The sequence below is a fragment of the Paramormyrops kingsleyae genome, chromosome 11 (genome assembly GCF_048594095.1).
Source record: "Paramormyrops kingsleyae isolate MSU_618 chromosome 11, PKINGS_0.4, whole genome shotgun sequence".
Taxonomy (NCBI): domain Eukaryota; kingdom Metazoa; phylum Chordata; class Actinopteri; order Osteoglossiformes; family Mormyridae; genus Paramormyrops; species Paramormyrops kingsleyae.
The window spans coordinates 7,511,054-7,532,448 of record NC_132807.1 but is presented as its reverse complement, the minus strand read 5'-3'; the positions used below and the strand labels follow the sequence as shown (position 1 = coordinate 7,532,448).

Genomic DNA, 21,395 nt, shown 5'->3' with positions numbered 1-21,395 from the left:
CTCCCTGCCAGGGTATCTATGCTCTGACCCCCCTGCTTCAAGGTAAGAATGAGAGAATTCAATGTCAGAATGGAGGTCTGTGACTTGGTCCCTTGGAAACACCGTGAAAGCTACAGGACCTTATGTAGCAAAAGCAGAATTTGACTCAACAGTTTACCCTGTATGCGCAGTTATTAAATATAACTGCTGTATCCAATTTTATCTTATGGTCAGCTACTTAACAGTTGTAGTCCCATCCATCCATCCATCCATCCATCGTACTTTTCCAGCTCAGTATACAGGCGATTTTGGAGCCTAACCCAGGAAGCAGTACTCTTTTTTTTTTTTTTTTTATCGCAATTTTGCACTTTGTCAGTTTTTACAACTACATATTATTGCTAAAATAATAAGTGCTCAGTCAAGGGTAAAACCTGAATTCTACTGCCGAAAGCACAATCTTTTGGTGAGAGGTACAGCTTAGCACACATGTCTTATGCAAAGGACAGTTAAACCTCCCGAAAATGTTAAGTCCCCCATGCTTGACCAGTCACAGAGGGAGTGGAGGTGTTCCAGGTCCCATGGCCATCTGGATACTGCCCCCCTCCCCACCCCCCCGCCTCACAGTCTCCTCCCAGCCAAACTGCCAGCACGTTTGCTGACAGAAGGCCATCCAGCAGCAGCCTGTGGCAGGGATAAAATGCGGATCTGCGGGGGGGGGGAGCCTTCCCGTGTAGGTTCGTACCAAAATGCTGAAAAATAGGTGGACACGAGGAAACTGGCCAAACTAAAAAATACATTATTCTGATTCTGTTCCTCTGAATAGGATAGAATAGAATAGAATACCTTTTACTGTCATTGCACAGATGAACAATGAAATTTAGTGTGCCTCCTGAATAGGACATACAGCATAATAAAAGATAGCATCTCTGAATCTAGTCACATGTCCATGGAGCCTTGAGCGAGGCCCTTAACCCCCAACTCCATGGGCGTTGCTGCCCTTCACTGCCAAGCTTACTGTCACCTGTGTCTGTGTGTAATGGAGAGCGAGATGGGGTAGGCGATGAGAGAATTTCCCCACAGGGATCAACAAAGTGCCAATATTATTATTAAGTACCTAATATAACAAATAGACATTTATAACTTCATTACAACTTCTAGAAAGAATTTCTAGTTTGAGAATATTTGAACCTTATTTAAAAATACCACACAAAATGTTAACACTGGAGGGAATCTGTGACATATAAAGACATCATGTGACAGCTTTCTGAACATGGGCTGCTTGTGACAGCCATCTGAAGATCACAGGTTCTGCTGGACTGGGCTGCGATGGAGGAGGGGCTTGTTCTCCAGCAGTGACTGACCGACCCGCCTGACGGTGAGCTGCTTTGCTGGCACCGGTGTGGAGCATGTGCTCCTTCGGGTGACGCATTGGGCTTCAGTCTTTTATCTTGTCCCTCTGAGCCTATTTAACATTTGCAGAAAGTCTGCACATTTCTTGTGAAGTTTGCATTCTTTCAGCTGCTCCCCTCCCCAAAGCCTTACAAAAACATATTGCTATAACAGTATAGTTATTCTATAGCTAAGTAAGTTTCAGGCAGATTTGTGTATTAGCAGAAAGTTTGTATTTAATCCAGAATTGATTAATTGAAGATTGCAAAGTGTAATTACACAGATTTTATTGTGATCCCTGTGCAAGGTGGGTCTTTGGCTATAGCACAGATTTATTTGCATATGACTCAGGTGCAAGCTCAAAATAAACCATCTGTATTATGAGAAAAGACGGGAAAAGTCATTTTCCTTCTTTTAGACTGTATGGGTTGGTAGGCCACTGAAAAAAATGCTGCATTTGGCTTTTTAAAAGTGCAGTATTTTGTCATTTATATTTTGGTTGCCTTATCACTTTAAAAAATCTCCGCGTGCCGTTAGATACTTCTCCTGCTCCTATTTTTACAGTTAAATTGCCTTTGTTCCCGGTTTTCAGAACCTGAATGACTTCAGCAAACAACGTGAATAAATAGCAGCTAAACCGAACCAGCAGTATGCATGTAACATGCTGAGTAAGCGCCCCATCTTGCCAGTGGCAGTGTTCAGGATGGCCTCCTACGTGCAACTTTTCTCAGCGACCATTGTATCTCAAAGTGTGTTGTGGTGTCGACGTTTTACCGCAAGAGGGCGCCAAAAATTTAATAACTCCTTTGTGTAAATGGAAGCGTGCTCTCGCAAGTCAGCTCAGCTTTAGAAAAGCAAGGTGTCATTTGGGATGAAAATATCCAAATGAATCTCCTTTTATAAAAAAAATAAAAATAAAAAAAATCTCCTTTTATATACAGCAGAGCCTCCTCCTTGTATAATCGGGTGATATCGCTATTCCCGTGTTTTACTAACAGTGTTTCATTTGTAATGTTCAAGCTTTGGTTGTGAAACCTGACATCTTAATGGCAGATCAGTACTATTTAAAGTACAATTTACACCGTAATAAATGTGTTATGTATTATTCCACGATGCAGAGGTCGGCTGAAGTTCGGACTAGACCTGCACTTTTAAAATTTCAACACCATTTGTATTTTTTGGTGCGTTTCTTTTGTAGTTTGTTGAAAAGTCAGAAAACTGATGTCTGGAAGATGTTTAGATAATGTGCTTATAATAAGAAATCCCAGTGACTGGCCACCATTATTATGCTGTCTGGCTCAAGCAGCTGACATTACATTGGACTGGGTTACTTGAAGATTCTGGCAGCTGGTGATGTTGGACATGATCATGGGCTCGTAACCCGTAGACTGTAGGTTCAAGTCCTGGTACGGCCCCGACTGCTGTGCTCTTGCATAGTATGCATTGATTGGCCCAGTGAAAAATCCTTCTGTATAAAGCAGGGAGGGGAGTATGAACTTCACTTGCTGCAGGTAAAAATGTCAGCTGAGCAAGTTAATAAAAAACGTAAAACTAGCGCGGTCACTCTTGCTTCAGTTTTTAGACCTGGCCCAGTTTGCAGAAATCACATTTCAGAGTCGGTGAACCGTTTGCAATGTTTTGCGTTTTGGTAGCGTTCAGCCAGGTTAAACAGCAGCGTTGTCACGTGCAGTTTGCTGGAACATGCCAGATGCTACCGAATGACGCCTAAATCACGAGCGTCTAACATAACAGCGTTTAATTCTTTTTGCTCAGTTTTCCGTTTCATTTCAGAGGATGCATGGAGAGCAAATTTAATAAAACCCTGCTATGCCATTCGGACTGTAAAACGTTTGCTTTTTATTTCAGACAAATTTATTACAAGTTTTCAGAACGTTCCACTGTTTCTGCTAAAGATGCAATTTAATGTGATGTTTGCCATTAAGGCCTATTGGTTTTCAGGCAGGATGCCACTTTCTTGGGCTGGTGGATATTTGTCTTATAATATAAACGATTTGCAGGTCAGCACTAAAGGAGGGTGTTCTCCTGGGTGTGTCGTCTATGATCTCTTCATGACAGCTTGATGTCGCCACTTAAAGGAGCACATTTAAAAAGAGGCCACTCTTATTCAGGTCGATTGTGTTGTTTTTATAAATGACAATAACAATCACGTTGACAATGCTGTCGCACGCACACAACATGCGCGCAAAAGTATGCACACTTCACGAACAGGAGCACATGGTTGATCATGAGGGCCTGGAGCACCAGGACTGTTGTAGGGGTCTTCTGGCCCGGTTGTTTGGCATGTCGGCATTCCGAGGTGTGCAGAGTCAGTGTGGGTCAGTGGGATCTATGTATCCAAGATGTCCCATAAAAACTTTATAAATGATAAGCTATAACAGATCACATCTGTATGTATTTATGCTACATTGTGATTATGAAGCTAGATCTGTCTGCCCCTCGCTCCAAATTCCTCATAATGACACACCTTTCACAAGTAAGTTTTTACTGTACATGGGTCTATATTAAACAATGGGGAGATGCATAATCCACCATGCGTGACACAGTCATCGGCACAGGGACCAACAAGAACAAGTCCACAGTGTGTAAAACGCTATTTGGCGTCACAGATCAGAACACTTTTCCTATCGATGAGTGCATTTCACATAACGGTAGGACACAAAAGGAGTTACAGTATGAAAAAGACACTGGACCCTTGGAACTTGTTCCATAAAAAAAATATACAGAAGATGTGATGGAGCTTCAAACAGAGAACAAAACAAAGCAAGTGGATGAAGAAGAGTGAGACGTCTGGGTCAAAGCACGCCCTCATCCAAAAGTCTGTTTATTCCCTCACAGATCTTCTCCAGGTAGAGTCTGTACTCAGGGGAACCATAGAGAACAGCCAAGAAATCCACATCAGCAAAGTGGTTGAAGACGCGGTCGATGCGGCCGTGAGAACGGACGGTCAGGTGGCGCTCCACCAACTCGTGCAGCAGGTCCCTGCACTCCAGCAGCACCTCGGAGAGAACGTTCCTGTCGAAGGTGTAGTCCACCTCGTGGAAGCTGATAGCTGTCATGGCCGCTTGGTTCATCTTCTTCTTGAAGCGCTCCACCGTCTCCAGCTCCTCTGGGCTGAACTGGTGGTTGCGGTACAGGATGCCGATCTTCAGCGCGATCTTGATGACGTCCTTCGTGATCTTGTGGGCCTCCTTCTTGCTCCTGGTGAACTCGCGTGTCGCCCTGTACAGCTCGTCCAGGATCTCGCTGCTGGTGTCGTCGGTAAGCAGGTTGGCCACTGCCATCGTGGCCATCTTGCTCAGGATCTTCTTCTGGGCCTGTAGAGCCAGGTTCCTGGAGTTGAAGCTTTCCTGGCCTGCATGTACACAGTGGAAAAATCGAGCAACAAACGGTTAGCACCCATTGGCACTGCTATGTAACCATCCGCTCTTGTTTGGCTCCTACTGAGCAGTATTTTTACCAGAGAGTACAGACCACCCGTAGGACCCAAACATTCATCTTGGGAAGCCGTTCCAAGAACAGAATCTTGTGTCAGCCCTGAAACGGGCTAGCAATCAATCTAATCATCAACGGTCATGTGAGTGTTGCGCCTCTAGCATCCAGATTATTGGTTCCAGTTGGTGCTGAAAATGCACTGCATGCTAATAAGGTTGGATTTGCTCATTGGATGAAACAGACTTGTTATTCCGCTGTGTTTCTGTTTTGCCGTTGAATGTGCTCGACTGTAACTACAGCGCAGACCCATAAAGGGGCTGAATTAATGGTTTGGACACAGAATCTGATTAATATGTGTGTGCCAGTGAAACCAAGCCTAACTTCCCTATTAATGCAATGATGGCTAATAGATTAAACTGTGTAAATGGCACGTCGAGTGCAAACGGGAAGCGAGAGCCTATTTGATGGATGGGGTACCATGTTAATGATGCAGTTTTTTCTGAACCTCTGAAGGTATCACCATTATATAGCCTGAAGGTATCACCATTATATAGCCTGAAGGTATCACCCTCATATAGCCTGAAGGTATCACCCTCATATAGCCTGAAGGTATCACCCTCATATAGCCTGAAGGTATCTCCCTCATATAGCCTGAAGGTATCACCCTCATATAGCCTGAAGGTATCACCCTCATATAGTCTGAAGGTATCACCCTCATATAGCCTGAAGGTATCACCCTCATATAGCCTGAAGGTATCACCCTCATATAGCCTGAAGGTATCACCCTCATATAGCCTGAAGGTATCACCCTCATATAGCCTGAAGGTATCACCCTCATATAGCCTGAAGGTATCACCCTCATATAGCCTGAAGGTATCACCCTCATATAGTCTGAAGGTATCACCCTCATATAGCCTGAAGGTATCACCCTCATATAGTCTGAAGGTATCACCCTCATATAGTCTGAAGGTATCACCCTCATATAGCCTGAAGGTATCACCCTCATATAGCCTGAAGGTATCACCCTCATATAGCCTGAAGGTATCGCCCTCATATAGCCTGAAGGTATCACTCTCATATAGCCTGAAGGTATCACCCTCATATAGTCTGAAGGTATCGCCCTCATATAGCCTGAAGGTATCACCCTCATATAGCCTGAAGGTATCGCCCTCATATAGCCTGAAGGTATCACTCTCATATAGCCTGAAGGTATCACCCTCATATAGTCTGAAGGTATCGCCCTCATATAGCCTGAAGGTATCACCCTCATATAGCCTGAAGGTATCACCCTCATATAGCCTGAAGGTATCACCCTTATATAGCCTGAAGGCCCAGCGCCCCTTGTTGTGCACTGTGTTACACACACACACACACATACACAAATGGCTTAGATGTGCCTGTGTGAGTGGCTGGTGTGTTAGTGTGCTCAGAGTTGGCATCCCATCCTGGGTTGTTCCCTGCCTTGTGCCCATAGGCTCCAGACCCCCGGCAACTCTGAATAGGATAAGTGGTTTCAGGAAATGGATGGATGGATGGATGGATGGAATACATGCCTTAATCATTTTAGCTTGCCATTTCTGATTGCATACGTCAGGGTGCCTGTCCATTTTTCACTTTGATTAAAGACCCTGACTAATATTGGTGTGAAGTTCTAGTTTAGTGGTATAAAATGTGAACAGAGCATTTTGCAGCTTTCCGCAGGCAGATATGTTTAAATTCACTGGGGCTGTAGGCGGAGTGGGTGGCTGTAATAAAGCATTTTTATTTAGATGCTGCCCAGCTGTACGTTGCAACCAAACAGCATGAATTAGGGTTAGAAATCTCTAAAAGCCGGATCTGTTTTTGGTGATATAGTACAAATGAAGTAAGTGGGGTGTGGCTCATGCCTGTCAGATGCTGGTAACTCTGTATCAAACAAAATTACTTTTGCTTTAATGTATTTTTATTTGAATTTTTTAGGGTCAGATTTACACAGACCTATGAATTAGTGGAAGGGTGACAATGGAGATTATCATAGACCTACATTGTCTGTAAATATTTTATAATGTTTGGATGTTGTGCTTCCATGCCAAGTGGTAACTGACCTCGTTTGGTGACATAGCAAGTGCTGGCATGGAAAGGCGTAGGTGGCACATGTGACAGTTATGACGTGGTTTGGAGGCTGAGGGGGCTGCTTCTGGAGAAGCGGGACTTTGACAGCCTGTTCTCCCCGGCGAAGTGTGACTCGTCGGCAGAGGAATCCGGCGGAACGTCTTTGGTGCCTGCAAGCCCTGTTTATTTAGCGCGTTATGCTGCGGCCCCCAGTTAGTCTTAGATATGAGGCAGTTGCCCCTCGCACATCCCACGCTCGGGGGGGGGGGCAGGAGCCTGGGGGGTGCATAGTGTGGTGCTTTTTTTAACCAAGCTTCCTAGTGCAGATAGAGACACATCTGGGGATCATCACATATCATCAGTCTGTTTTTCATAGAGGAGAAAAACACTGAACAGGTCAAATACTTCAGTTTCACTCCCTGGATTTTCCTATCTAGTCTGGAGTAGAAAGAATCACATAAGGCTGTGTTTAGTCTCCTAGTCGCCTTGAGGCCACAGAAATGGCCGGACCTTGAGTTACAAGTTGTTGAGTTAAAAGAAAAAAAACCTTAGATAATTCTAATTTTATGTCACAGGTGCAAATTTGCATTGAATCTAAGTGTTCGGGGTGATCAGCCAGCAAAGAGGCAGTATGTTCAGTCTTTGGGCTCAAAGTAATGTTATAATGAAAAACATATATGTACCGTAATACCACAGGCATCCTGCTGTAAAAAGTCTGTTTAAATTTCATTTTAGCGAATACAAGGAGCTCATTATTACTCAGAAGTGGAAAACAGTTTTACAAGTGAGGCGTTCACTGGAGTTGTTTCCCAGCCAATCACTGTGTAGATTGCTTCCTGGCAGTGAGCGTGACTGGTGGATTTTTTTTTTTTTGGGGGGGGGGGAGGGGTCTCGTATAGTGCTGCCAAGCTGCCAAATGGCATGTCTGGGGCAGTGCTGTCTGCCGTGTCTAGGGTGACCCCCCGGCGACACGGAAAGCACAATTACTGCCGTGAAGCTAAGTGACTCTGCACTGAGCTAGTGCTTTAGCCCTGAACATGCACGGCCAGAACCTCTGCCCCGTGATATTTTCTCGTTTTCCCTGCAGGCTCAAGCTGGGGCTTTGATTTAAGGGAATAAAACTATTCTTCTTATCAAGCTGTGAAACAGTCCGTATTATTTTGCCTAATTTTGCTGTATGACAGGCCAACGTGTGCAGAAATGAGCAGTAGGTCCCACACGTGTGTCACCCCTAGTGCAATCCGGTCCTCAGGGGCCTGCAGGGGCCACATTTTTGCTCCCTCCCAGCTCTCTGCCAAACAGTCCACATTTTTGCTCCCTCCCAGCTCCCTGCCAGACAGTTCACATTTTTTACTCCCTACGGGGAGCTGGTAGGGAGCAAAAACATGGACTGTCTGCAGGTCCCTGAGGACTGGATTGAGAAACACTGACTTTGCGAATAGAGATCAGCCAAGGTGGTGGCGCAGGAGGCTGACAGCAGGTGCCTGAACCCAGCGCCACACGGCTGCTCAGCGGGAGGCTCGCCCACACGTTGGAGTATACTTCCCTTCACGCCATCTTGCCGCCATGTACTGTCTGTCTGTATTGCTAATTGTAATTGTAAATTCATCTGCTGGCTGAACCCTTACAAACAGCATCTGGCAGGAAGTATCCAGTATTCAGAGTGCTTATTAAATCAGCTGCATCTCTGTAAGCGCAGATTGCCATCCTTGCATTTTCTGTAACCACTTGTCCTATTCAGGGCCGGCGGGGTCCGGAGTCAGAAGCTAACTACCCAGGACGGGGGGGGGGCGGGGGGGGGGGTAACTGGAGGAAATATGATGACACGGGGAGAACATGGAGTCATGATGGAGACTCGAACCCAGGACCTAGGGGTGCTAACCAGTCTGGCTCTGATTTCATTATCAGGATTATTTCACTCTGTATTTGTGCTAATGAAACAGGCAACCAACAAAAAGCACAGCCATGGAGTTTGCCTCCATTTATAACAATTCCATTCCCAAATTTCTGTTTTCCGCTGATGATGTGTTTGGCAGGCATTGGTATAATTTTGACTGAAAGTGAGACTGACTACTACTGTACATCATGTTGCTTTTAACACGAGTAGTGAAAGTGCTGAGATTCAGAAACTTGCTGGAGCGCCTTCGCCTTAACAGAAGGGCTGTTTGCGTCTCCGCCCTCATTCCTCCTCTTTTTCTCACTACGCCGCCGTAAAGACGCCTGTCCTGCCAGCACATGTTCAGTTCGGTGGCAGCTTGCGGAGGCCTCACTGGCGGACCGGGCTTTCTTTGTGGCTTTGATGCCCGTTTTTGTTTCATTTTTGTGTGTTATACTCTAAGCTGCAGAAAGTTGACACATGGTTTCAGTTTTGTTTGGAAATTGGTTGCCCTAGAAGTCCACGCCAGGGTCTTTGTTTCCCCCATGCGTTGTGCAGGAATTTCTAGAAATGTTTGCTATTTCTGCTCTGCCCTTTTTTTTGCCAAAGATCTGCCTGCTATACTGCTGGAGCAGTGGGGAGACAGAATCTGAATTCTTCCCTCATAACAGCCCCAATGGGGAGAGAACTGTTGTGGCTTCCCTTGGCATTGATTGGTCACTTTTCTAAACTAAACATGCCCGATAGCTGACTGCAGAAGATTTACTGGCCCGCAAATGTTTACTCCACATAGCAGTAAAATAGACCACTTTGTAATCCAAGAGTGAGCTTCCCTGGTTTTCTTATGAGCCACTATTGACCTCCTCGAGTGACCTCCCCTGACTGCTACATGGACCTCTGTCTCGAGGCACCTCTCTACCGCTGTGCTGATTACATTTTCTCATTTGTGTCTGTCACTTCCCCTCTGTGCTCTGCTCATTACAGGCCCCCAATGACAAGTTTTCCTGCCTTACGTTAGTCCCGTCATGAACGAGAGGGTCTTCAGGTGTTAAAATGTTCCCTGCATCTGTCAGTGTTGCAGTAATACAGAATTTAAATTTCCAGGTCCTTGTCTTCTGCTTGATTAATGCATTTTGAAAGGTATGCTGACACTATCTGCATGTACAATATATACTATAAACACAACTATAAAAACTATAGTTGTGTAACTATAAAAACAATTCATGTGAATCACACTCGTTATATGTAATATGTAACATACCAAAGGTCACCATATCCATGTCAGATTAGTCATCTTGGAAAATAACATTTTTCCTCAAGTTGTTAATTCATCTTAATTGTCATTATGCTGCTTTAATTGCTCAGATCTTCTCAAGTTATCAGATGGTGCTGGTCCTTCCACAGAGGTGTCTTTATCTGGCCTCAGAAGGTCAGCTGTTTGTAATTCGCCCCCATCGGTTGCCCGACTTGTTAGTCAGCAGCTCATGCATTCCTGGGTCAACGTCCTGATGTTTGGAGTTGCCAGGGACGAGGGAGATGTTTGTGAATATTATGAATGGGCTCGTTCTTCATTCATGACCGTGGAGGAAGGCAAGTCGCTGGCTCAGCCTTAAAAGCCGTATAGAAGGAGCACAGGGTCTGATTTTAGCTGCCTCAGAGTGTTGGTTTATTATCACAACACCCCTCTCCCTCAACAAACGTTACCCTCAAGATGAGCACACAAGGCCAAATTTACATCCTTCTCTCTTTCTTTGCAGATTGCCTGTTTTGCCTCCTACAATGTTTTATTACATGTGTAGTACCAACACACGGGAACTGCTGGTATCCATGCGGCCTGCTCTGCGGCCTGCTCTGACAGCAGTGTGTCTCACAGAGATCCATGCGGCCTGCTCTGCGGCCTGCTCTGACAGCAGTGTGTCTCACAGAGATCCATGCGGCCTGCTCTGGGGCCTGCTCTGCGGCCTGCTCTGACAGCAGTGTGTCTCACAGAGATCCATGCGGCCTGCTCTGACAGCAGTGTGTCTCACAGAGATCCATGCGGCCTGCTCTGCGGCCTGCTCTGACAGCAGTGTGTCTCACAGAGATCCATGCGGCCTGCTCTGCGGCCTGCTCTGGGGCCTGCTCTGACAGCAGTGTGTCTCACAGAGATCCATGTAGGCCTGCTGTTATTGTGCATAAGCAAACAGTAGCATCAGCTGCCATATGTTATGACATATGCAATTTATAGTGAGGTTCTCAGTTTGTTTTATTTTGGAAATAACACTGGAATGATTTGTTTTATCTGACGCTCTGAGGTACCGCTGCCCTCCAGTGGTTGGGGAAAAAATGGCTCCTGGCATCTGGATCTCAGACACAAATACGGGTCACGCACAAACTAACATAATCCCCTTCACCGAGTACAACTCTCAAACTTTGCAAATGTGAACACCACAAAGGGGAAAAAAAATCACGGCGCTTCTGGAACATTCCGTGGCGATTGCATGTTACCCATTCTCCTCATCCCGCACTCTCTTTTCACATCTACCTTTCATGAAGTGGGATTTGCGGCTTTCCCTGCTACGGCAAATTGATTAACATTCTTGCCAGTAAATCTCAGACCCCGATTTAAAGTACGGGTTATTCGGTAACGTCTGACTTGAGGCGGAGTGACAGCGGACATTTTCATTACCCTCCTGCTGATTAATGTTCAGTCCACGTGAAAGACAGCACATGCAGGACCTCTGTTCTAAAATACGCATAATGGATGAAGTGTGCCTTCAGGAGCAGATAATGAGGGGAGATTGCTGCTCTGTTTATTTTTAATGGTTCCCCCTAGTGGCGGTCTGAATTAGTAGCTCTGCTTTCACACCCTTGACAGCTGTGGAAACATGATCCTGGATGTCAGGATGAAGGGACACATTTGTTTCTTTATGTAAGAATTCTGCGGGAATGTGTGTATGTGTGTGTGTGTGTGCTTCCAAGACAGTAGGAATCCCATGAGTCAGACCCTCCGATTCCTTCATAAATTTTCCTTCAGCACCAGATCCTATCAGGTCACATGAAGTAGCAGAAGTCAGGCAGAGATCTGAAGCAGATTCATTTTATGGGCCATTTCACAGCCCTCCAGATCTGCTGGCCCCAGTGACCGACTCCTTGAGGCGAACGTGTTTTCCTGAGGTTTAACGTTGTGCGCGATAGTATGTGAGTGCCAAGGATGGTAACGATTAACCTGTTTCCTGAGGGCCACCTCTGAGTTGGTTTGAGACAAGAAGTTGCAAAACCAAAAGCCAGCAATCTTTTCCTGAATGCCTGCTTGGAACTTGAACTCTGAGTCTGCGGACATCACTTCAACTTGTAATTTATACACGTACAGCATCGATTAATGGGCAACTATGGAAATACTTCTCCGTACTGTGAATTTCCCTCACATGGCACAGAGAAGTCAAAAAAGAGCTTTGAGCCTGAGTTTTGGTGACTGAAGAGTCTCCTTTTGCACAGTGGGCGTTCCTAAGGACAACCTTAGGGACCTGTTCTGGTGTAGATGGCATGAGGGCTGCATGTGTTAGTGAGATGCCGGCGTGTATTTTTTGAGCGCCTGTTAGATCAGCCTTGTGGGAGTCTGAAGGAGTCCACCATGTGGGTTATGTGACTTCAGATGTGGTGGATTAAGAGGCTCTGCCGTTTGTCCTGAGGCTCAGTACAGCTAGAACTTATCGTTAAAGTGCACCAAAGCAGATTTTTCATTTTCTATTTCTTACGTTGGTCTTAATTATTGAAAAAGAAATAAATCTGTTGACCTTGCTGACTATCCGAGAGAGAGAAGCTGTCAGGCAGGATCAGTCTTTCTGTTGCTTCGCCAGCAACGGAGTGAGGAGTTTATGTGGCGGTAAGAGAGGGAGAGGGACTGTTTGTTGTGGAGATGGACTTTAATCAAGCGGCAAACTGCAGCTCTTGGTGCAGCCAAAAATGCAGCACAGACCTGGAGAACTGAGGAACAGATGGCACATGGGCAAGCCTAACGGAGGGTGATGGGGAGCTGCAAGGCCTTCCCGGGTAAGACTCTGCCAGGGGCGGGTTGGGTGACCACACCAGCTGGGCGTTGGTTCCTTGACTGAACCGCTTCCTGCACCACACCCATGTCGTCTGATGTCCTCCTGGTGGCACGTTTCTCCACTGAGCCCAAAGGTGTCTACCTGCAAGGTCTGTGCTGTTCCTCATGGTCGTGGTGTTTTATGTTTGGTTTCCTTGTTTGTAACACTATGCCCCACCCCCACACACACACTTTCCCCCTCCTGTCCAGCACGGTAGACAGAGATGTCCCACAGCAGTAATTTGTAACAGGTCAAGCAGGTCGTTATAGATCTCATATACTCCACTTCTGCTTTCAGACGTCTTACAGAAGGAAGTGACGAGGACTTAATGGAAGCAGGAATAGCGATGCTTTGTCCTGGGTTGTCAGGCATGATGAGGCCCTCTTCATTACAGCGTTTGCTCCCTGCTATCTGTGGAGGTTACGCTGGTTCTCCTGCCTCCATGTCGGCATTCATTACACTTCTGCTTCATGGTTGTTTTTTCCCTTCCTTTGGCTTTTCCAGCCTTATATTTTCCGAGCCCACGGACAGCCACACTGGGGTATATGTAGGTATCCCCCTGCAAGTGACTGAGGGGCCTGAAACCCAACACATACCGGCCCCCAACATTTTTCCTACTGAAGCACCCCCCAGGACTGCGTGGCGCGAGAGCCCAGGCAGACATTAATGAGGTGGGAACAGCTGACTCCACTGGATTGTGGCGGTTTTCCCCAGCATTGGAAGGGGGGGCTCATCTGCGCCTGTGACTCCATTCTGCTGCTGGTTCTGAGCCGAGACAGTGGCCCACCACGATTAGGGGGCATCGTCTTGTGGGGGGGTTTTGCTACTGCTGGGGGCTGCTGCTCTCTTCTCTTGCTCCTCATCTGATGCTCTCGCCATTTTTTTTTTCCATGGCCCAGTTTTAGGAGGAGCGAGACGCTTCGGTCCGGATCCCACATGCACTTTGACTGCATTAAGCTTTTTAACTGCTCCTGGGCTCCATCATACTGTGATGGTATTTATTTTGGCCCCCGTCACTGACAGCTGATTGGTTTGTTTCCACTGCTTAGGCAATTACAGACGTCTGTGCTGTACAAGAATAACCGACAGTCATAATAAGCACATGGCTGGACCATCTGTGCGCAGAAGCGAGTGTAACTGGCCGGCACTGGGATCCTTTTTAATAAAGGCTGTGGATTACGGCACTTGGGAGCGTTTTTTGCTCCTGGCAGGACTGCAGGGCGTCACTTTTTCCGAGGGGAGGCTTGCATCTTCCCCTCAGACCTGCCTTGTCACCACAAAAGGGGCTCTTGCGCTTGGAGTGGTGACGACCAGCTTTGGACTGGGGCATGTCTCTTGCTGACAAGCAGACATGCACACGGAAAGGCAGATGCACACTCAGACGCACACAAAGAGACAGACAGACACACGCAGCCTCACACACAAAGAGACAGGCAGACACACATGTACACACACACACACGCAGAAACAGGCAGACACACATGCAGACTCACACATTCACACACTGACACACACACATGTGCATACAGACATCCACACAGACTCACACACAGACAAACAAACAGGCAGATACAGACACACAGTGACATACACACTAACCAGACAGACAGGCATGCAGGCACAGAAACAAATAGGCAGGCACACACCAAGACAGACACAGATAGGCACTTGCCAACAAACACAGACAGGCACGCACTCACAGACACAGACAGATGCAGACAGACAGGCACACAGACAGACAGCCACGCAGACACAGACAGAGAGGCACACAGACAGGTTTACAGACACACAGACACAGACAGACAGCCACACAGAAAGACAGGCACACAGACACAGATAGACAGGCACAGAGACAGACAGACACACAGACACAGACAGACAGGCACACAGACACAGATAGACAGACAGGCACACAGACACAGATAGACAGACAGGCACACAGACACAGAGAGACAGACAGGCACACAGACACAGATAGACAGGCACACAGAGAGACAGACAGGCACACAGACGGACAGGCAGAAAGACCGACAGGCACACAGACACAGAGAGACCGACAGGCACACAGACAGACAGGCACACAGACACACTCCTCCTGAGATGGAAGGGCTCCATGTGCCACAATCCCTCCTCAGGCCTGATATTTAAAATTAAAACATGTCCAGCAGATGCAGATACAGGACTTGCTCGGACTGCAGTCCCTTCTCACGGTTCACCTGTGGTGTCCATGTAATGGCAATCGATGCAGTTCATTCTCAGTTCTCTGTCTCTTCATATAGCACCCTGGAGCTATAATCAATAAGCATTACAGAGCACTGTCCTGGATGGGGCTCTGTTCTCATTCTATCTGGAGCTTTCTGTTAACCTCAGACCCCTCTTGGTGTCCCATTGGGCCCAAAGTCCAGGGTAGTTCCTGCACCTTTACGTTCCACGTGCTCGATTTACTGGAATGCTGGTTAAGGTGCCATTTTATTGTTGTTGTTTATGAGGGTGACCCTTCTCTCTGTGGTCAAAGTCCATTGATTTCAGCACTAAAAATGTAAATGTGTCAGGTGCTCGACAAAAAGTTCCTTAAGTTATTTTGAGAACCTGTGTATCTACATCTACAATCATATTAGTTTAAGCTTTAGAAACTATTTATCTTAAAAAACTTCTACAGTGGTAATGGCTGTGAGACACTTACATCAGCACTCAATGAAATTCTGCCAGTTCTTGGTTGTTAAATATCAAGACACGCACTGTTGCAGGACTGGTTTGGACTCACTTTTAATGCGTGTTTTATAATACAAACACTCAGTTCTTACCCTGTTTTGAAATGAAGTGTGAAGGGAAGTTGTCAGTTGCGGTAGCAATCAGGATAATCTCTGGGATGGTTATCACTGGTGCAGTAATGCAGTGAATGATGTTGGCTAAGTATGAAAGATTCCCTTTGCACTGTGCTGCGATCTGCGTGTGAGCTCTGGACTCTTTGTTCAGTGGCAATGCGACGCAGAATCACGCTGCTTGTCCTCTGGTGCTCTGTTACAGATTACTGCTGTTCAGAAGCTGCCCCCTGCCCCCCACTCTCACTCTTGGGGGGTAAAGACCCAGAAACTTTATCCGGGCCAAGGATTTGGATCCTCCGTCTTACTATACTTGTGCGCAAAGTACACAAAGGTTGACTGCATTGCAAATGAGTCAAATAAGGGGCAGAGAGCAGTTTGAGAGAGTTTGACCAAAAAAAACAAAAAATCACCCTGGCTTCAGGAAGTGCCAGATCCGAGACGGCATCATTAGCGAAAAGCTCTACAGCGTCACCTGCCAAGCCACCACATAATTCCTCACCTTGGCATGTTTTGCTCCCTTGTTCATTTAGGTGATGCTTTTCAGTGCAGCGTGTAGAGGACAAGCAATAAATCGCAGCATCTCGCTTCTGTTCGTGCGCTATGTGCTCGCACGCTCCTGCGCCGAGCCCGGTATACTTAGATCATTTCATTTAACAGCGAGAGCCTCACTTCCTGTCTTCGTACATTTCTCTGGTTGTGAAATCGAGGCCATCTTTGGCGCGGAGCGCACTGCTGGTCAGCTAGCTGGGGTCGTGTAGCGGTTTCGCTAACTAGTGGCGCTATAACCGGCTCCAGGTCGCAGCGGTGACTTCGGCTCCATGCAAACTGAGAGGGAACCACAACAAGCTCGCAAAACCACAGGCACGTTGCTCTTGTATGACCAGAGGCTATAAAGTGATTGAGTAAGCGGACTGGACCCAGTGGCTTTTTCTGTGCAGCTTGCTGGTTCGCCGGTTCTGTGCTGGTTTCGGTCTCTGGTCACTTGGGAAGCTCACCTTCCCTGAGGACTGAACAGCAGTGCGTGGTGTTCGAGATCTGAGCTGGGCCCAAGTTTACTGATTATGCAAATCATAATAATATACATATAAAAGCAGCCCTTTTGCAATTTTGTTGTTCTGCAAGCTAAGATGCGCAGCATCAATAACAGAATAAAGAGGAATTTTGTGTGGACCAGTGGCTCTTCTCCATCACCCCAAGGACACCGGAAGTGGGTCCATTGTGTCTGTCTGGCTTGGTTATTGTAGGGTCCCTTAGTGGTGTGTTGCAATTCGCCATCATTCCTGCTTTCAAATGAGCTGGGATTCAGGACGGATGCCTGCGGCTTGGAGAACCTCAAAGGGAACAAACAGACGGGGAGGGGCTCCTGCCCTCCTTCCCCAATGAAACCTGCCTCAGCTGTGTCTGTGTCTTTCTGTAGTGTCCAAACCGTCTCTTTATGCGCCCCCCCCCCCCCGGGTTCCTCTGTAAATGTCAGCCGGTGGCCCCGGTTCTGAGCGCGGCCAAAGTGCACGCTCCCAAAAAATATAATTTGCCCTTATGTCTTTGCGGTTATAGCAATGGAATTTTAATGCGTGATCAGTCGCAGACTGCCTGGCCTAACCTTGCATGCAGACACAATCTCCACATGGAAATGCGCTCAAAATCATTTCCCCTTCACTCCCCATCGAAAACCTACGCTTATATCAAAATTATTTCCTTAATTTTTTAAAGCTTTTGCTGCATTAGATATCTGATTGCTTCAGTAACCAATAACCAGACACGCAGAGGTCTGCTAGCAGAGAACCTTTGTGGTGGCTGACAGCTCCCAACTTTAACCGCCAAAAATGAAGCCCTTCCTTCCTCTGTAATGAAAAGTTGCTCCTGCTGCTTCTCTTTCATCAGGGCGTCAGAGTGCGGCGACATCTGTGGGGTGGATTAAAGACCGAGGCGGGTGGTGCAGCAAGTGTCCGGCTCATCCGCCAAGCATTTGGCCAGGCTCCGCCCCCAAGGCCTGTTACATGTGTCACGATTAGTCATCCGCTGTAGCGTTTCGACTCCTCGGAGCCCCGAGACGGCCGGCCGGGGGACGCACAGTAAGGTAACAGCACTGGATTGTTTCTGCAGGGCTCCGGGACTCCGCCCACCCCGGGTGACCGCAGCCCAAGGCCCGAAGGCCTCCCGCCCTGTTCTTAAACGGCAAAAGTGGTGGCTGTCATCATTTCTCTGTTTCAAATTTTATGAGGGTGCAGCTTTCCACGTGCCACCTCTCTGCATTTTTAACTGCCTTCGGGGGAAAAACTAAAAGAAAAAAAAAACTACGCTAGCAGATTACCCGAAGTTCAAAAGATGTGGATGAATGGAGCGTCAATAGGTGAATATGCGGTGTTTGCTTAGCATTCCCAGCGACAGCGTTCCACATCCTGCACCGGTCCCCAGAAAACACTGCCCTTCTGTCTGCTGCCCGTGGTCTACATGTACGGACAGCTTCAGAGAGGCCACTATCACTCGGTGACACCCTGCATGTGCTTCTAGGAGGAATGAGGTTTGATTGATTCTTGTTTAAGTTACAGTAAGTACTTTTAGCGTGGCCATTCTCTCCGGTATGTTTTTGGTTCATAACCAACCCGATCTTCTCTCAGACAGAGAAATGGTTTTGACTAACCCCTGATGCGTGGGAAGCATTGAATCACTCAGTGTAGGCGCCCGACACCGTAGAAGACCATCTACATCTCCTCCCTTCACTGCCGCATGTCTCACTCCGTACAGCAGTACTTAGTTTTTTGCTCGAGCCTGCTAAACAGTGCCGTAAATCAGGCTCCAATAAGATAATCCACAGACTCTGAACTTTTAAAAGCCAAGAGTTAATGCTGCAAGGTTTGCCAATTGCCAACTGCAGATATGCCTAAGGAGCTATTATGCTTTTGGGACTGAATCATACACGAGACTTGGGTAGATATGTGGTCTAACTGAGGGGATTCCATGCTGCTTGCTGGTTCTGATAGGGAATTGAAGACAAGTCCGTTTGATTTAGAGGGAAGCCATTTTGCCCACAGAGGGCCCATATTAGCCTAATCGATCACGCGGTGTAGGGCATCGTCTGCACCCAACCCATGTGCAGGGTCCAAACTCTGCTTAACCTACCCTGCGGTCTCCTGGTCAGATAAAACATTCACTAACCACTAGCGTGAGGCTAACGATCACGCTAACGCATTAGCAGACCCCCCAGATTCTGAAGATGAATGTAAATACAAAGGCAGCCATTGAGCAGACTGGCTCTGGCTACGGCCTGAGAGCTAAACGGGGTTAAGGTGCCAGCGTGTGAGTGACTGTGCACTGTGCTGCGCAATGATATCATACTGTTCACAGCACTGGACATAAACAGAGAACCACTACAGAGTCAAAAGCCAGACTCATTAAGGCTGTTTGTCCCTGTCTCCTGAGCCCAGCCTCATTACACCAATATAAACACAGAAAATTAACGAGATTACTTACTGAATTAGCAGTCCCACAATTCCACTTTTATCCCATACTTTAAAAAGTATGAATCATGACATTTGTTTTGGTCCCAATTGCAGTGTAACTTTTTAATCTTTGGATTTGTGATTTAATTTTTTTGTGCCTGACTTGCTATGCATTTCAGCCAGTTTATTAATCACAACTCTGTAATCCTCATTAAGATTTTAACACACTGTAAAAAATAACCTGTGATGTAGTTAATAGAAAACTCTGGAATGTAATCTTTGTCTTTAACCACTGCCATAAAATTTTGCCTTGGTGTTAAATCTTTTTCAGCACTAACTTCAAGGCAAAAATACCAGAGATTCAACCAATTATTATATTTCAAGCCGATATATTTCTCACACACACACACACATATAAATATTGTTATGAATTAGTGCATTTATGTATAGCAGCAGCCCAATACAGTTTGAATTCTATTTATGGGTAAATAAAGGGGGGTAAGATCCCTTGAAACCTGGAGTGATGATCTAGCCCCCCCCCCCCCCACCAGAAAGTGGCTGAGTTGTCCCCGTAGAGCCGCCTTCACGCGCTGGCCTCAGAGCCTCCCAGCTGAAAGTTTGTACAAGAGCCAGAATTGGTCTTTTAAAAATCCCCCTTACCTGGAGAAAACTCCCCCTCGCTGAGCTCTCCGGAGTCGGAATCCATCTCTCCCCGAAGGACCTCTCTTTCTGCAGATGAGCTTCTCGCCTGGCACTTCTGTTCTTTTAAATGATTTGTTTGTTTGTTTGTTTTGTTTGGCTGCAGCTGTGCTCCAGTCCCGGCTGCCCGCGAGACTGCCTGCTTTTCAGTAGGCTCCCTTTGCTCTCTCTCGCTTCCTCCCACTCTCTTTCCGCCCTCACTCCTCCCTCACTCGCTCCCTCGCTCTCCTTCTCTCTCGCTCTCTCCCGTCGCCCCTTCTTCGTGTTCTGAATCCCCCCCCCCCACTTCCCTGTCTGACTCACAAGCTAGTGGCCTGTAAAACAGAGAACAGACTGGACGCTGCCTCCTCACCGTAACTTCTAACTCACAAGCTCTTTTATCTAAACTATTTTTCTGAAAACATTTTGACAGTCCTTTAGTTCATTTTTTGAAAAATCCTTTTGCCAAATAATGGCAGACCCTTTTTTTTCTTTTCTTTTGCTAATTCTTGTATTTAAAAGCACCTCACACCTAAATCAGGTCACTTCTGTGTTGTTGGTAAAAGCTGCTGAGGTTTAATCCACCTCTAGGTTTTTTGGAGGTTGTGGCTTCTCATTGCAAATGTTGATGGTGAAGATGGACCTGATGTATCTGAGGTTTTCTGATCCTCAGGATGCTCTCCAACCAGCTGCCTCTGTAATGTTGCAGCCCAGCCAGCCGTAAGCCATATTGTCCAGGCTTGGACCATATGGTGTTACAATGCTGTCGTAGTAGCAGGTGGTGACCATACAACCAAGGAATTGTCACTTTGATTATCAATGAACTGTTTACAATGTTGCCATTTTCTGTCCAGTTCTCTCTATATCATCACCTGAAGTGACTTTGTACAGCAAACAAAGTTCATGTTATTAATGTAGCTTTCTGCTTGGCTCATTGTGTTGACACACATCCCATTTTAATGTACTTGATACTGGCTATTGTAATATCCAATCATTGTTAAAGGACCCCAGTCAGGGAAACATCCTAAAGAAGTTTAGGATTACATAAGTAAATTACTGCAGTGAGCAAGTGCTGATACCAGGGCACATTCGAGTTGACTCTGCATGCAAACTGTGTTTCCTGTCTATTACAGAGATTGAAGGAGTCTTGTTTTGCAGCTTAGAATATTGACATTTTACCTGATGAGAAAACACAAACCAAATTTTACTATAAACCAATCATCACAGAGAAGTAAAACGAGTGTGATGTAGCTACAGTGATTTTCTCCTGGTTAGGAGATTTAGGTTGGCATCGTCCCCAAACTGGAACTCAAGCATAGCTTTACGGTGACAAACGATGGCCCAGTAACTGATAAATGACATTCCATGAATCCCTGGGCACACTGACTGTTATCCAGCTTCTAACAGAAAAGCCATTTTCTTATGGCGTATTTCTGCACGGATTCCTTACGATTTGATTCCTCTGGAAATCTAGTGATGTGCAGAACTTCCTGAAACCTTGGTACAAAGTACTGGCTTATCCTGTATGTTAGCTAATGAGCTTTGAGAGTACATTTGATTGCATTGCAAGTTTCTGTCACTAGGAAATTCCAAT

The 21,395-nt window shown here is 46.5% G+C and overlaps 1 protein-coding gene across 1 annotated transcript; it reads right to left on the bottom strand.

Moving 5' to 3' along the window:
• Nucleotides 1-3,489: 3,489 nt before the first annotated feature.
• tnfaip8l3 (tumor necrosis factor, alpha-induced protein 8-like 3) lies at nucleotides 3,490-20,017 on the bottom strand. Its single transcript, XM_023813907.2, has 2 exons — nucleotides 19,784-20,017; nucleotides 3,490-4,741 (listed from the first exon to the last, which is right to left on the bottom strand). The coding sequence occupies exons 1-2, from the start codon at nucleotides 19,827-19,829 to the stop codon at nucleotides 4,182-4,184; spliced, it is 606 nt and encodes a 201-aa protein (XP_023669675.2). The 5' UTR covers nucleotides 19,830-20,017; the 3' UTR covers nucleotides 3,490-4,181.
• Nucleotides 20,018-21,395: the final 1,378 nt, after the last annotated feature.

Bases quoted from the DNA above. Each gene is read 5' to 3' on its own strand.
- tnfaip8l3 (XM_023813907.2), bottom strand. From the start codon at position 19,829: ATGGATTCCGACTCCGGAGAGCTCAGCGAGGGGGAGTTTTCTCCAG. The intron at 4,742-19,783 runs GTAAGGGGGATT...GTGTACATGCAG, and splicing joins CGAGGGGGAGTTTTCTCCAG to GCCAGGAAAGCTTCAACTCC.